Raw genomic sequence first — 16,144 nt, 5'->3', positions numbered from 1 at the left:
TTTCCAGAATCGCTCGCACTGGCTCGTTCTTGAATGGGAAAGAGAGAGAAGAGCCTCCCGTTACTCACACCCGTGTAAACATTCGTTTTCCAAAGGGGAAAATGGTGTTATTTACATGAATCGTAATCAAATAGCCTCTAAAAAACAGTTTTTCTAAGCAGGAGGCTCAGTGGAACTCCGCGCTCCGCTCCTCCCAGTTAACGAAGAGTAAGTGACCTGCTTGGCTTTTATTTCTTTCTCGCGCCTGCCGGCGACTGGGGTGATGGTGGCGATGAGGGGGAGGCTGGCGTTGCTGGACTTGTCGCTGATCTTGTCACCTTTTGTGTACTGTGTCTGGGATGCGCTGAGGTTCTGGCTTTTTTTTTTTTTTTTTTGGATTATTTTTATTTATTTATTTTTCTTGCACACTTTTCAGGGGAAGGGGCCGCGAGGGGGACGAGTCCCTTTTGGTGGTCGTTCTAGATTTTTTCTTCTTGTTGTCTTCCCAGCTTCTTCTTTCTCTCCTCCCGGAGTTGAAACTCCAGGGCCTGTCCCCGAGTCCTTCTCCCTTTGTCTTGTTTATTCTAGCTGCCTTTCTTCCCGGCTTTCCCTATTTGCTTGGTGTTTGCATACCTTTCACTTCTCCTTTTTAACGCGGGGCAGAGGGCTGGCCGTGGGGGAAGAGGGCGGGGAGGAGGGGGCGCCCGGTGACTTTCCTCTGTGTTCAGAGCTGGGAGCTTGCACCCGGCTCTGCAAGCGAGGAGAGACGAGTTGGGGGACGGTCCGGAGGAGCGAGCAGGGTGCCCCTCCACCCAGTCTGTTCGCCCCGCGCAGGGAAGCACTGAGTAGGGGGAGTTTGCCCGGGGAGCCCCAGGGGTCGCCAGCGGGGCGACCTGGACGCCGCACCGCGGAGCGGGGCAGAGGACCGGCCCCGGGTCGGGGTGTGCTTGGGTCGCCCAAAGGCGAGAAGAAGCTCCCAGCCATTACTGGCACGCTTGGGTGGTGGGCAGCTGCGCCCTGGCCTCGCTGAGTGGTGCTACTCTGTTGCCCCAGTTCCTAGGACTGGGGAGGGAGGAGAAGAGCCCGGCAGAGTGGAGAGGTGAGAGTGATTGTTGCTGAGAAGAACGGCGAGGAGGGCGGGAGGAAGGGGGAGAGCTGCTATCTTGCCTGAACAGACAAGGAGAAGAGACGGGGGAGAGGGGGGCGGTAGACCTCACCCAAAGTCCAGCTGAGCAAGTTGTCTTTGCCTTTGAGGTGCCAGCCGGTTAGTCCTGCTAAACTGAGCGCCTGTGCAGAGAGCGATGGGGACTCGGGGCGAGCAGCGAGCCACGCTCAGGCTCTCCCGCCCCTGCCCCAGCTTCTTGGGAAGTTGAGTCCTCCCGGCGGCTCAGAGCAGAAGCAGAAGGAGGGGCTGGGAGACAGTCTTAAGTAGCCCAAGGTTGCTGGTTGGAGTGCGAAACGGCTGTTCTTGGCAGCCCAGAGCCCTTTTCCGCCTCGGGGAAGGCTGGAACCGCACCTGCTTGCTTATATTTTTCCTAGAAGATCTGTGTTGTCTCCTTAAGCTAATGAAAACAGAGCAAGCCCACGGTGGCCTCCTCTCTCTTAGAGTCTCCCTCTTGTTCTCGCCTTCCGAGCTCTCCCTGAGTTTTACCACCCCTCCCCCGTGCCCCTCTGTTTCCTTTTCTTTCTTTCTCTCTCTCTCTCTCTTTCTTTTTTCTTTCTTCTTTTTTTTTTTTTTTTTTTAAATCGTTTCCTCTCCTAAACCAGTCAGGCAAAAGTCTGTTACCAGAATGCACATGGGCAGGGCTGGACAGGTGTGTTGTGTCAAGAAAGACAGGTGCCAAGTTTCCTGGGGTCTGGGTTTCTGTACAGCTCCAGACCCCAGGCTTCAGGGATGAAGAGGTTCGTGAATTTATGGTGGTTCTCCTTAACGGGATTGTCAGGCTAATGGGAATCGGGTTGTTGCCTGTTGTGTCTGAGCCCCTGCCGTGAGAGGGTTTTTTTTTTTTTTTTTTTTTTTTTAAGGGGAGGGGTGGTTTTATTTGTGTATTTGTCTTAAGGATGTTGGCAGGTGACTGCTGAGGTCATATCTCAGGCTTCTGTCTGCCAGCTTGCCAAAAGCACCCCCCACCCCCAACCCCCACTTCAGGGCAGCAGGTGGAAGGAGTTGACTTTCTCTTTGCTTCCCTCCAGTTTATGCCTCTCTGGCAAGTCAGTGCTTAGGAAGGGAGGGGGAATCTGTGTGTGTGTGTGTGTGTGTGTGTGTGTGTGTGTGTGTGTGTGTGTGTGTGTGTTGGACAGCAATGGGTAGTTTGTAACTGCCTAAAATACCAAAGCCAGTTCACAACTGTGACTACTATTAAAGTTTGTCTTTGTAGTGTGCTTTCTCTGCCTGCCCCAAAAGAATAGGTATGTGCCTAAACTCTTTCAAGCCCTGTGTTAAATACTCTCATAAAGTGAACCGTGCTTGCCATTGTATCAGACATGTGCCAGGTGTCCTAGATAGGACTTTGATGGAGAGGGAGAAGCTAAGTCTTTGAGAGGGCTGGGCTTTACTGTTTGATAGAAGATGCAGGCAGCCAGTTCTATGAAGAGTTTCTTGCAAGAACTTCTGAGTGTTTTCAGAATGAAACAGGCTGCTTGCAGTGAGAAAGAAGAAAGTCTGCTTTTGTGCAGGAGAGATGTTGGGAGCTCTGTGTAAGTCTGTCTAGGTTCTTAAAACTTAACCTTCTAAGGCCATGTCTTTAAACACTTCTTTGAGTTCTATGGGAATAGGTCAGATGATAAACACTCTCCTTGATTAGTCTTGGTTTTTGGCAGTTATTTGTCTTTGTTTCCACGAAAATGAAAGATACATGTCACTTAGTCTTTTAACGTAAGCATTAGTCATCGCGCCCTTTCTAGCACTTTCTTTGTATGCTTTTGCAGATTTTAATAATTAAAATGTTACGTATGACTATGTCCGTATACCTTATTTTTAATAAGCATTAGCCATGCTTGGCACTTACTGGTATTTTATGTGCCTGTTCTGCAGAATTCTACCTATTTTAGTCATCACTTTGTAGGGAGAAAGTCTTGCATATGCAACATGTATCTTTGTTCTCCATGTCTTCATGGCTAGTTTGGTTCCTTTGCAAGCAGGATGTACAACCTCCAGGCCTGAGCTGATTCACTTTGTAAGTTACCAGGCCCTTCTTATTTCCTCAACTCTTAGCATCCCTCTGCACAGATCGCCTGTATCATTTCAAGTATGGTTTCAACTGTATACTACCAGGGCTACCAATATAAGTTTTACTTCTTAGAATTTTTAAAGAAATTATCAAACGTCGATGTTATAGGATGAAAACAGTACGCATGGCAATGTGTTGCTATAGGTTTCAAATGCAGTATTTGTATAAATCGGAAGGGTCAACACACAAGAAATTTCTTCAGTATTATTGTCTAGTTCATTCCAAGCTTCAAAAGATAATTCTGACCATTTTGGTTTTTCTACAAAAAGAAAAAAAAAAGTGTGAGTGTATTTTTAGAGATTATTTCTCACAGTCTTTTATTTGCCCGGTTTGATGAATTGCAACTTTTAAATAAGTGGAAATCAATATGTTGGGCAGATCTCAAAAAATGTTCTGTGTTCATTTTTCAAGTTAAAAATGAATGGAATTTTAGATAAGATGAAGACTAGTAAGTGAAATGGCTATGGTTTAAAAACCTCTTCCTGTAGAAGGAAATTTAATTTTTTTTTTGGTCAATAAAATCACAACTTGTTAAAGTATTAACTTGTGCCAAGTAGGTTCTTCAAAAATATCAAAGGCTTTCTTCACCTCATAGAATGCAGAAATATCTTTAAGTCAAAAGTTGCTACTTAGCAGAAATGCAGGGAAGGGACAGCTAGTGACTCTGTGTGTGTGTGTTCATGTGTGCACATATGTATGTGCATGTGTGTGTGAATGTGTGTATGTGCATGTGAAGGTTTGTGTTTGTGAGTGTGTGTGTGTGTAAGTGTGTGTGTGTGTGAGTGTGTGTGTGCGCGTGTGTGTGTGTATGTGAATCAAAGCTTCCGATTTTCCCCTGTTGAATTCAGTCTGATATTCAGAATGACTTAAACTATTGTTCATGCTATTCCACTTGAAACTATATGACCAGCTTAAATCATTTGAAACCCTTTTAAGATGACTTTGTAAAAGAAATAAAATCCAAGTCATTTCTTCAAATAATTTTTATCAACCTGGACAGATAGCTCAATAACTCTAGCAGGAGGCCATGCCAGCCTTACACTCCCCATGCCTCATGAAAGATTTTTCTGAACTATCTGGATAATTACCATAATGAAACACTTCTTTGTCTAGAATCTGGGATCCAGATAGATGTAGTAAAAGTTGCACACCCCCTACCCAAAATAAGTTCTTTATTAAAGTCAAAGTCTGAACCACTTTACCTCGTATTGCTGTGTTTCTTTGAAATTCTTTACTGAAAACTGGTTTTTTGTTTGTTTGTTTTTGTATTTTAGGGGTTTTTTTGTTTTGTTTTTTGGTTTTTTTAACAACATGAAGTCAAAAGTACCCTCTGCATGGATCCTCTTTGTGAAACAGAATGTGGGTTTCAAGGAGGACTCTTTTGGGGCAGTTAGATCTGACTTGCTATGTCTTAAGTTGTTTTCCAATACGCCCTCCCCAACAGTGGCATCTGCTGCTTTATGCTGTCTATCGTACAAGTGTTTTAGAGCGTGTGTAGGCTGCGTACCAATCGGTGCAACACATGTTTAATAATTTAACATTTTAACATTATTTCCATCTGAGTTCAGGAGGGCTTTATAAAACACGTGTATTTGGGTCCAGAGTCTATTATCACTGTTTCTCTGTCCTCTTTATAATGTCTCTCAGCAAGACTAGCCCAGAGGCTTTACATTGCCTGCTTAAACCCCAGATCGATGTTAAAGTGAAAACATTATAAGAATCCATAGTAATTGGAGTTGACCAACCACAGCTCAGTTCACATGCTAAGAGATGTTGAGTTGTTGGATAGCTTAGTGGGTTGACACTGTGGATGAGTAAGTCCTTATGTAGCATCCTAGAAACTATGGGTTGGAAATTACAGGAACCCTTGAAAATGTTCTCATCTGTCTTCCTTTCACCATGGACACTTGATAGTGCATCTTGATGTGGAAAAATATTTTTATACATTGTGTTTAGTGAACTACTATATGATACTAGGTCAGCCAGCTATTATTATTTAATCTTGCCTATAATGTTCCTAGATTATGACCCTGATATTCCTGGTCACTTTCCTTTTATTTCTAAGCTTAAATCATAAAGCTATTTGGAGAAATAAATTAATGTATACCTATCAAAATCATGCCCTGTCTTGCTGGTGAAATAATTTTCCCCACTTATTTTGTTGTTTGTATCTCAGCTGGATATCTTACAGAAACACCTAAAGTAATGGTTTTCTTCTTACCCAAAATAGAAAAAAAATCACTATTTGATTTTTGTATGATACCTGATTAAGTTTTTAAAAATCATTTAGTTGAGTGAATTTAGAGGGAGTGACAGCATATTGGTTCTAAATGATTCCAATGTGCATGTTTAATTAATATTTATTCTCTAGTGAAGATAAAGAGTGGTATCATCCTACCTGAGGAAGAACCAGGCCTCTTCTTGGCTCTGGTTTGAGGCAGGGATGCAGCTGTTGATACCTAGGCAACATGAAAGGAAGTAGAGGTGAACAGCAGCTGGGAGAGGAAGGATGCCTGGGATGACCTTGTGCTCATCAACACTCTGGCTTGTCCTCTGGGATTCTCTGCTCCAGAGGTGCTCTCCAGAGTCCAAGATGGGCAGGAGGGAGGAACCATCTGTGTGGCAAGGTGAACAAGGGGGAAAGACACAGCAAGGAGTTTCTTCTAGTCTTCACTGGAAGTCTGTGTGCTTTACAGTGGGTATTGAAGAAGAAAAACGTAGATTTACATACACATACAAAAGACATAAAAATGTTGAAATGATGGCAAGAAGTCCTGGTTTGGAAAGCTGCTATGTGCACAAAAGAATCTTCCTGGGAAATTGTCCCCTTATGCCTCTTCTTACCCTGACCTGACAGCTGTGCCTGCATTACCTATCAGACTCAATGTGTTGCCAGAAAAATATGTGTTGCTATATTTTGTCACCCCCAAACTAGTTGTATTATTAGTGGGAGAGGAGTCTTGGTTGTTTCGAACTTAATGTTGAACTTAAAGGCATTGAGATCCCAATTGTCTTGAACTGTTTCACCCTTAGACATACAAAGATCTCTAGAAAGAAATAACATCTTGCCTTCAAGAAACCCCAAAATTGGCTCCTTCAAAAAAATATTTTGTCATCAGAAAAAACACCAAGATCAAACACAGCATGATGAAATATTTATCATGAAAAACAAAACAAAAAACAGGAACAAAAAATCACACCATATTGTTGCCATGTAAGCACGGGACATTTTCTTGACTTTTACAGGTTATTTCATGCTGAAATGATGCCTATTTGCATGGGTAGTCATTCTTTAGAACTATCCACAGATGCACTCCTAGGGAGCACGTAGATGTTTTTACAGGTGAACCGAAAGAGATGGGAGAGAGTCCAAGTGCTCCACACGCTGCCTTTGGCAATGGACCCTGTTATTGTGAAGCTGTGCTCTGTTAAGCAAACGCGAAGTTCAATATCAGATAAACCCGGCATGAAGGCAGTATTTTCATTTTCTTCATAAAACGTTAATTGTAAACAAAAAGATGTGCTGTCTCTTGCATGCATATCAAATTTGGGGTTAGCATTTCCAGTTACTAAGTGACACAATGTATCAAGGGCCTTTGATAAAATGTAGGCAAGGGTGTTTCCTTTTTATATCTGGTTTCCCCCAAAATGCTAGCTTGCATACAAAGAAGCTACCTCCCTTTCTCATATATTTGATTGATACTATGTTTTTTTTTAAATATCTTTCTCCAGTTGCTTCTTCTGTTTGGTGCACCACCCCCCCCACTTGGCATAGGCAATAAAAACCAGGAATGATGTGTGTCGAAGAGTTTCTTAGCCATTTCAAGCACTATGTTGACAGACTTACCAGAACAAAACTAGTATTGGGTATATGTGTATTCTTGCCTGCTCCAGTATGCACTGTTGCACATATTAGCTCCTAAAAACATGGCAATAGCCAGTCTACCTTTCTAACAATTGATGCCACCAAAAGGATAATGTGACCTGTTCTAAACATCTCCACGTTAGATGTACACTCAGCCACAGATACCATCTCCACTTGTGAATTCACTGATCAAAACCCATAGCTGTACTAAATAAGTAGTATTGAACAGTGAGTGTCTCTGCCTTCATCTCAGTACTTAACACATCACTTATGCTGAAGATGTTGGTCGCTACATTCTTCCTGGGTTACATGTGTCAAAGTTGCTTTTAAATTCTGTAACGAAATAGCTACATCTATTTCAGCCTTCCCTTCCTTCAGTAACATAAAAGCCACGGTGATTTCCAGATCAGATTTTTCATCCAAATTTCACACAGCCTCAAATTTTCACCCTGTTTCTTAAGAGTAACCCACTCCCCTCTTCTTTTATAATAAGAGTCTCAACGCCCCTAAATTTAATCAATTGCTCATCAGAGGCTGTGTTCTTATAATCTGCCATTTCTTCTGAAGATAAACAGTATCATTTTAGGCATTTGTGAAAGAGAATCATATTACTGGTGCTTAAGCAGTTTTTGCTTTTTTTTTTTTTAATCTTAATCCATCTTAAACCAGTGGAGCAGAAATATTTAAAAATGTTTCATTTCAAGCGGAGTTCATGATAAATTGCAATAATTGTGATGTGCCATAAATCCCAGAGCCTGTGCATTTTGCATTTGATTCAGGATTGAGGTCAGGAAATTTGGAGAAATTTAAAGAAAATGATTCATCAGCCTTTTGTTCTGTTGGCCAGGGTCCCGGGATTCTTGAGCTGTGCCCAGCTGACGAGCTTTTGAAGATGGCACAATAACTGTCCAGTGATGCCTGACCATGACAGCACAGCCCTCTTAAGCCGGCAAACCAAGAGGAGAAGGGTTGACATTGGAGTGAAAAGGACGGTAGGGACAGCATCTGCATTTTTTGCTAAGGCAAGGGCAACATTTTTCAGTGCCATGAATCCCCAAGGTTCAGAGCAGGATGTTGAATATTCTGTGGTGCAACACGCAGATGGGGAAAAGTCGAACGTACTCCGCAAGCTGCTGAAGAGGGCGAACTCGTATGAAGATGCCATGATGCCTTTTCCAGGAGCAACTATAATTTCCCAGCTGTTGAAAAATAACATGAACAAAAACGGTGGCACCGAGCCCAGTTTCCAAGCCAGCGGACTCTCTAGCACAGGCTCCGAAGTACATCAGGAGGATATATGTAGCAACTCTTCAAGAGACAGCCCCCCAGAGTGTCTTTCCCCTTTTGGCAGGCCTACTATGAGCCAGTTTGATGTGGATCGCTTATGTGATGAGCACCTGAGAGCGAAACGCGCCCGGGTTGAGAATATCATTCGGGGTATGAGCCATTCCCCCAGTGTGGCATTAAGGGGCAATGAAACCGAAAGAGAGATGGCCCCGCAGTCTGTGAGTCCCCGAGAAAGTTACAGAGAAAACAAACGCAAGCAGAAGCTGCCCCAGCAGCAGCAACAGAGTTTCCAGCAGCTGGTTTCAGCCCGAAAAGAACAGAAGCGAGAGGAGCGCCGACAGCTGAAACAGCAGCTGGAAGACATGCAGAAGCAGCTGCGCCAGCTGCAGGAGAAGTTCTACCAGGTCTATGACAGCACCGACTCTGAAAATGATGAAGATGGTGACCTGTCTGAAGACAGCATGCGCTCGGAGATCCTGGATGCACGGGCCCAGGACTCCGTGGGGCGCTCAGACAATGAGCTGTGTGAACTGGACCCAGGGCAGTTCATCGACAGGGCCCGGGCCCTAATCAGGGAGCAAGAGATGGCTGAGAACAAGCCTAAGCGAGAAGGCAGCAACAAAGAAAGAGACCACGGGCCAAACTCCTTGCAGCCAGAAGGCAAGCATCTGGCAGAGACCTTAAAACAGGAGCTGAACACGGCCATGTCACAGGTCGTGGACACCGTGGTCAAAGTCTTCTCAGCCAAACCCTCTCGCCAGGTTCCTCAGGTCTTCCCACCTCTCCAGATCCCCCAGGCCAGATTCGCAGTCAATGGGGAAAACCACAATTTCCATACGGCCAACCAGCGCCTGCAATGCTTTGGTGATGTCATCATTCCAAACCCCCTGGACACCTTTGGCAATGTGCAGATGCCTAGTTCCACAGACCAGACGGAAGCCCTTCCCCTGGTGGTCCGCAAAAACTCATCTGAGCAGTCTGCCTCTGGCCCGGCCACTGGTGGCCACCACCAGCCCCTGCACCAATCACCCCTCTCTGCCACCGCAGGCTTCACCACCCCTAGCTTCCGCCACCCATTTCCCCTGCCCTTGATGGCTTACCCATTTCAGAGTCCACTAGGTGCTCCCTCTGGCTCCTTCTCGGGAAAAGACAGGGCCTCTCCTGAGTCCTTAGACTTGACTCGGGACACAACGAGTCTGAGGACCAAGATGTCGTCCCACCATCTGAGCCACCACCCCTGTTCACCAGCACACCCACCCAGCACCGCAGAAGGACTCTCTTTGTCACTCATAAAGTCTGAGTGTGGAGATCTTCAAGATATGTCTGACATCTCACCTTATTCGGGAAACGCAATATCCTTTTATCTTTCCCCTCAAGAACAAGCATAAACAAAAGGCCAAAGGAGATCAGCGAAGAGCTTAGGTTCCCACACGGTATAGGATGATATAAGTCAGTGTGTTTTCCGTGTGTTCTGGGAGGTTTAGTTTTGTTTGGGTTTGGGGACTTTGAGAATCTTCACGATGTAGTCCAGGCTGGCCTAGATCTCCCAAGATACTCAGATGACAGGCATGCACCACAGTGCACAGCCTCCTTAAGAATGTTGTCTTTTCTATTACTCACCATAACAAGCTTGTGACAGCCATGAGCTAGGTGTTTCTGGTTGCAGAGAAACTTAAAAACCAACCCCAACATCTCTATAACTTCCACAAGTACTTCATTGCCTCTGGTAACAGTTTCCAAGGTGATTTTCCAACGGTGCTTTTTTTTTTCCTGCCTTTCTTCCTGTGCGACTTTCTTGTCTTCTTTCTTGAGAGCAGAGGTGGGGTCGGGAAGTGGAGGTGGGGCGACTCCTTGTAAATACTGAATTTTATAAAGATGCTAAGTTTCATGACAGAAGTAAGGAGAAAAGCCAGTTTTCAGACCTGTGACTCCATTAAGAATTCTTACTGTCAGCTAGCTGCCTTTGAGGCTGCTGTGTGGGCTACAGGGGCCTGACTGCATCTCACATGAAGATGCTGTGCTGTGGGACAGACAGCCATGGGTGTGGGGAGGGCTTGCCTTCTCTCTTTAATCTTAAGTGAGACTGTTTTTGAAGGGAATGGGCAGGTACTGATTTATTCCGATGGTTTAGTCTCTCTCTCCATCACCAAGGCTCGTTCATGGGTCCGGGGCAGCTGCCTGTACGCATGAGTGACCCCTGCTCAGTCAAACACAGAAATCTTTTGTCCTAACATACACAAAGCAAATTATTTTTGAAAACGAGAGAACACAGTTAAATCCAAAACTCAGCTGTATAAAAACCGTCCTTTTAATGACTCTTTTCTGTCATGAACCTGACTTAGGTAGAGATGCCACTTAAGATTTTTAGCAGTTCTGTTCCGTGTTCCTGTGATTTTTAATCCATAACTTTTTTCTTCTACAAATGAATCCTTTCAATATATATATATATATTTAAATCTTGTGGTTGTTTGTCTTTGGGGGGTGAGGAGAATAGTAGCATTTGGGGGCAGGTGGAGGCATGCCTCTTGTATAATAAATTACCAGATGGATATAAAATTTAGCAATTAAGTTGGCTGTTACTAAATTGAGAATTTTGAGCAATCGTCTTGATGACTAGAAATTGACATTTTAGTAGCTAAGCCCACTCTGGAGTCTGTATGGATGTTCCAAGTCCCCAGGATGGTTGAAATATCGTATCTCATTCCTTCAGGGCAGTCTGGTAAAATGAGCTGAAGCCAAGAGCAGGAGACTTCCTGGGCTACTCAGCCCAGCCTCTCTGACCACCCCAGGGAAGATAAGAACATCTTGAACAAGACAAAGCCACTGAGGTCTTAGATCTGAGTCTGAATTTGTTTGCTAGTTCAAGACCCTAATATTCAATGCACCAAAAGCTAAGGCACACAGTTGTTTTCTGTATTATCAGCCAACAGCAAGACTGGAACAGACTGCTCGGCAAAAGAAAGAGAAAGCTTGAGTGGTTGACAATCATCCCACAAGGGCCATCATGTTAGGCTAATGTCTAAGGTTAGACTCCTTGCACCTCAGAGAACTGCATTTTAAAACAAACAGTAAAGTACCAGTCTCTCTGTCTCCTGTCTCCCTATCTCTCTCCCATCTTTCTGTCTCTGTCTCCCTTCTCTCTATCTCTCTGTCTCTATTTGTCTCTTTCACATACATTCTCTCTCTTACTCTCTCTCTCTCTCTCTCTCTCTCTCTCTCTCTCTCTCTCTCTCTGTCACACACACACACACACACACACACACACACACACACACACAGAGAAACACATGCTCATTTTGGTGACCAGTTAAGCTAGGTTTCAAAATCTTGAACATACACAGAAAAGTCTCGATAATGCCAGGTTTCTACATTCTGGAGTTCTTATCATGATCGGACAATTATGGTCACACCCCTTGGTTTTCTAGGGAAAGAAATGTCTTTTGGTTTTCCTTAAGTGTCCCATAAGTTCTCCTTGCATCCTCTCTATCTAAATCCCCTGAGGAATTTTGAGGATTTGAAGAGAAAGGAGCCCCCTCACCAACACACACACCCATGACTATAAAGAAAATGTGGGAGCATCTTCAGGGAGTGGCTATTCTGTCTCCTGATGCTTTGATCCTCTTCTGAGCTGTCATGGCAGAAGACGGGACAGTCCACCTGACATGCAGGTTACTCACCTCTCAGGGTTGCTTCCTTCCTTCAGGTTCCATGGCCTTGGGCAGCTTGCTAGCAATTAGCCATTTTGTTTCCCACATTTTGGCTCTAACCTCTGGCTTTCTGCTTTCCTCTACTCATTGCACCTGTGACTGGTCAGCTCCTTAAAAGGTCAAATTTGGGGGAACAGGATGGGCAAGCCACAACAGGAAACCAGCCTCCCTCTGCACCCACTTGCTCCATCGGGGCAGCGGTGCCCATGATTCACCCACCTGGCTCAGACACCTACTGCTCCTACAGAACCATTTTGTCTAATCAGTTTTAGACAAAAAAAAAAAAAAAAAAAAAAAAAAAAAAAAAAAAAAAAAAAAAAAAAAAAAAAAAAAAAGACAAAACAAATAAAAATAAAAGCCCCCAAATCTTGAGGAATCATTGCAAGTAGTATTTTACTTCAGGTTTGTTCTACAAGGCCCTAGAGGGGGAAACAATAGGAAAGAATAGACATGTACCAGGATGGTACTTGGGGACCACCATCACTGTGCTTCTACAGTTCTTTAAATGGTCACAAATAACTTGTAGTTTTTAAAACCCCCGGCATGCTAGAGCCAAACCCAGGGACTTCTGCATGCTAGGCGAAAAACTTGCCCACTGAACAGTCACTCCAAGACAACATCATTTCCCTCTTCAAGAACATTTCTTTCTGGCTCCAAAGGGCATGCCTGTCTCTCAATGAAGTCGTCACTATAAAGAGCAGTGGTGAATACCTGTCTCTCAAGTGACTACAGGCTCTGCTGGGCACATTAGTCATTTATGTTTAAAATACTAGGCTCCCAGACTTGTGATCCTCCTAGAAAGAAGTCCTCTTGTTCATCTTCAGTGCACCTGGTCAAAGAGCTCATGTCTTGGCTATAAAACAATGTGTCCAGTAACTTTGCAAATTAATCGATTTAATCAAATAATAAGTTCTATTCAAATCCCCAGAGAATCAGTTAGCCAATTGTCTTTCTTCATGATGTTTCTTGTCCCTCATCTTCTTTGCATCTCAAGAAAAAAATAGCCTCGTGTCTGCCTTTCACATTTGCATCCACCCAGCTCAAGCACAAAGTTGTCAGATGAACCATTAAGAGATGTGCCTCTGGAGGTCCTCAGCCTGTTCTCTGGGCTTGACATGTGCAAAGAATGCCACATGACATTACTTTGGGCCGAGAGAGAAAAACTGTTTTATGGCATAGACTGATATCAAATTATAAAATACCGGTTGAAAACGACGATTTTTGTTGTTGTTGTTGTTGTTCTTTTTGGTTTGTTGAGATAAGGTCTCACTATGTAGCCTAGGCTGGCCTTGAGATTATAGCAATTCTCCTGCCTCAGCAACCCTCACACTGGGACTACAGGTGTGAAGTGTGACCTTTGACATCTTGAGAAGCCTTGGATAGCCTCAGAATTTAACACATAGATGAAATCCCGAATGGCTGTAAGCGCCTAACCATCTAAAGAAAAAATATGAGGAAAAAAAAAGTCATGAAAACAAACAAACAAAACCTCACACAGCTCTCTGATGATGTCAGACTCCTAAGAGAGCAATGACTGGCTCTGTTTCTGTCACTAAATGAGAGCTTAGTCCTTTTTCTACCCATTGACTTTTCTTGAGAAAGTCTCAGAGAAGGGGAAAAAAATAAATCTGTTTCGAAGTGCTTAGATAATGGGATAACCCTCTTCCCTGTGTGGAACTGCAGCGTGAAACCCAGAATTCAACTAGGAAACAGAAATTTATTTTCTTCCTGTAGCCTCCAGGGCCTATTCTTCTTGCATGTGCCTTTTTGCTGCCTGGACTGTTCCTCCTGCGGCTGCTGTTTAGGTAAGGTTATATTGTGCTTGGTAAACAAACCGCATTGAGGCTCTCAGGTTGTTTGAACTCTTGGGTTCAGCTGTAGCCCTCTCCTTCTCTGATATCCTTTATATGTCTGAGCAGATGTCTTTCATTAATTTATGGATTTATCATCTTTTCTTTTTTCCTCTCTCCTCTCTCTCTCTGTCTTCTCTCTCTCTCTCTCTCTCTCTCTCTCTCTCTCTCTCTCTCTCTCTCTCTCTCTCTCTCTCTTACACCTGGCAGCCGTCTCAAGTTTCTGCAGTTATTGTCTATTTTGCATTACACATAGAATTGAATGTCATCTGTCTTCACAAAGCTGAGCTGCCGCGTGAGCTGCCGGGACAGCGTTTGTTTGCACCCCCTCCCCTCCCCCACCCCTTCACCTCCTTAATATTTATTTGTGCTCATTTTCTTTCCTGGCCTTGAATGGAGCTCAGCCCGTGTTCAGTACAGCTGTATGTTTACTGAATCTATTCCGTCGTGACTCATTGTGCGTGTGTAAGTATCCAGGAAACAGCTAGTGCCTTCTTGGAAGAGCAGTTGCTTTCAGCACAAGCACTTAAAAGGGAAATTAACCAATTGGTCAGTTCAGATTGATTTTGAGGAGGAAAAAAAAAAAGGATTATCTAACTGCTAGCTTTTAAATGTTTCATTAGCTATTTTTAATAGTTTATTAGAAACATATATTTTATGAAAATTTTATCTTAATTACACAGGATCGAGAAGGACAGAGACAGGCTGTGTTCTCTTTGGACAGATCTTTCCAGGTATTACCAACCGGAAACATCTTGAAGCAAAAAAAAAACCAAACAAACAAAACTTGAGCAATCCAAATCAGTATATGTGGATTGTTTTTGTTTATTTTTTTTTGTTTTGTTTTTTTCATTAAATAAAAGCCTGTAAATTCTGATCAAAGGAGAATGGGATTTTTTTTTTCTTTTTAATACAAAGAGCTGAAATATCTTAACAAAATTTTAGATGCATGGAAAGCCCCAGGGTATTTGGGCAACCCTGCGCCTCTCTGAGACACAGCGGAAAACAGTTTGTCTTTTGTATGCGACCAAATCTGCAAGATTTGGGACTTAGAATCATGGGCAGGGCTTTCTGAAAGCAAAGATTAGAACCCCTATCGAAAACATTCATCCAAGTTTGGGCTCCCTTAAAACTCTTATCATGAGGCTGGAGACAGCTTGCAGCCATGATTTCACTCACCCATTTGGACAGATGGCCCTGAAGTGTGCCGGCTCCTTTAGCTGTCTCCGCCAGTCTAATGGAGGTTACTAGAGGACCTTTCAGCTTTTCCTTGGCACAACAAGTATGTCAGTCATAAATTATCGTCTTTGTAATCATTAAGGACCTTAAACAAAAACACAAGTTCAGTTAAGCTGCTTTGGCTTGCACACAGAAAAATCAAAATTTATTTCCTCAGTGTTTATTCTCAGTTACACACACACACACACACACACACACACACACACATTGACTTTTCCATTTAAAAACAAAGGGGATTTTTTTTTTTAGCATACGTTATAAAAAAGGGTGTTTGTCTTCGGAACACATTCATGGCAGAGTGTTTGGTCAGGAGTAGTCAGAGCTTATCAATATTAATCTGACTGTGTATGTCTCTAAATCTTTTCTGGTCCCCCACTATTCTTAGATTCAGGGTGTCGTTCCTAATGGGAGGTACTGGGAACTGGTTCTTTTTCCCAACTATCTGTGTTTATCTGACCTTTCTTTGTAAGGTGTGCAATTTTCATGAGGTAGCTGATGCTATGTGGGCTCTCTCTCTCTCTCTCTCTCTCTCTCTCTCTCTCTCTCTCCCCTATTTTCCAACCTTAATTTTTTTCCCACTCTCCTTTAAGAGATAGTCCTTAGAGGAGTCTCTAGGAAGGACCCTTAATTGACCTTGTGGGGGACCACATTGATTTTCTCCACGTGCGTCTTCATCTCTGATAAATTATAAAGCCATTAATTTGCTGAGGAAATGGCAGGGCCAGGCTGCGGCACAGATGTGACCAGAGCCATCCCAGCTCGGAGCCTGCTGAGGAGTGCCAAGAATCTGAGAGAGATTCGGGCAGCCTGGATTGTTATGGTTAGCCTGCCATTCTCCTGGGAACTGTTTTCGTTACCACTGTTTACAGATCTAAAAGGTGATGATGTTTCTAGATAAATAGGCCTTCTTATTTGGGGTAAGTGGCTACTTATTGATCTACTAACCCACATGTATTGATTTGTTAGCCCCCAACTTCTATGTCATTC

General features: G+C 43.6%; 1 protein-coding gene across 6 annotated transcripts in view; it reads left to right on the top strand.

The window, feature by feature from the left end:
• Positions 1-16,144, top strand: part of Prox1 (prospero homeobox 1) — a 52,615-nt gene that overhangs the window by 174 nt on the left and 36,297 nt on the right. For 2 of the 6 annotated variants that reach the window (XM_076941599.1, XM_076941595.1), the window contains exon 2: positions 7,922-9,715. In XM_076941599.1, the coding sequence (XP_076797714.1) occupies positions 7,989-9,715 (1,727 nt within the window). In that variant the 5' untranslated portion in view covers positions 7,922-7,988. Of the gene's footprint in view, positions 1-10; positions 208-266; positions 349-676; positions 1,079-7,921; positions 9,716-16,144 lie in introns of those variants that run through there. The other 4 variants (XM_076941597.1, XM_076941598.1, XM_076941596.1 and 1 more) reach the window with 4 other exon arrangements.

This window comes from Arvicanthis niloticus, chromosome 10 (assembly GCF_011762505.2).
Source record: "Arvicanthis niloticus isolate mArvNil1 chromosome 10, mArvNil1.pat.X, whole genome shotgun sequence".
NCBI classification, from domain to species: Eukaryota; Metazoa; Chordata; class Mammalia; order Rodentia; family Muridae; genus Arvicanthis; species Arvicanthis niloticus.
The sequence above is the reverse complement of the archived record's forward strand: the minus strand, read 5'-3'. Positions and strand labels throughout refer to the sequence as shown.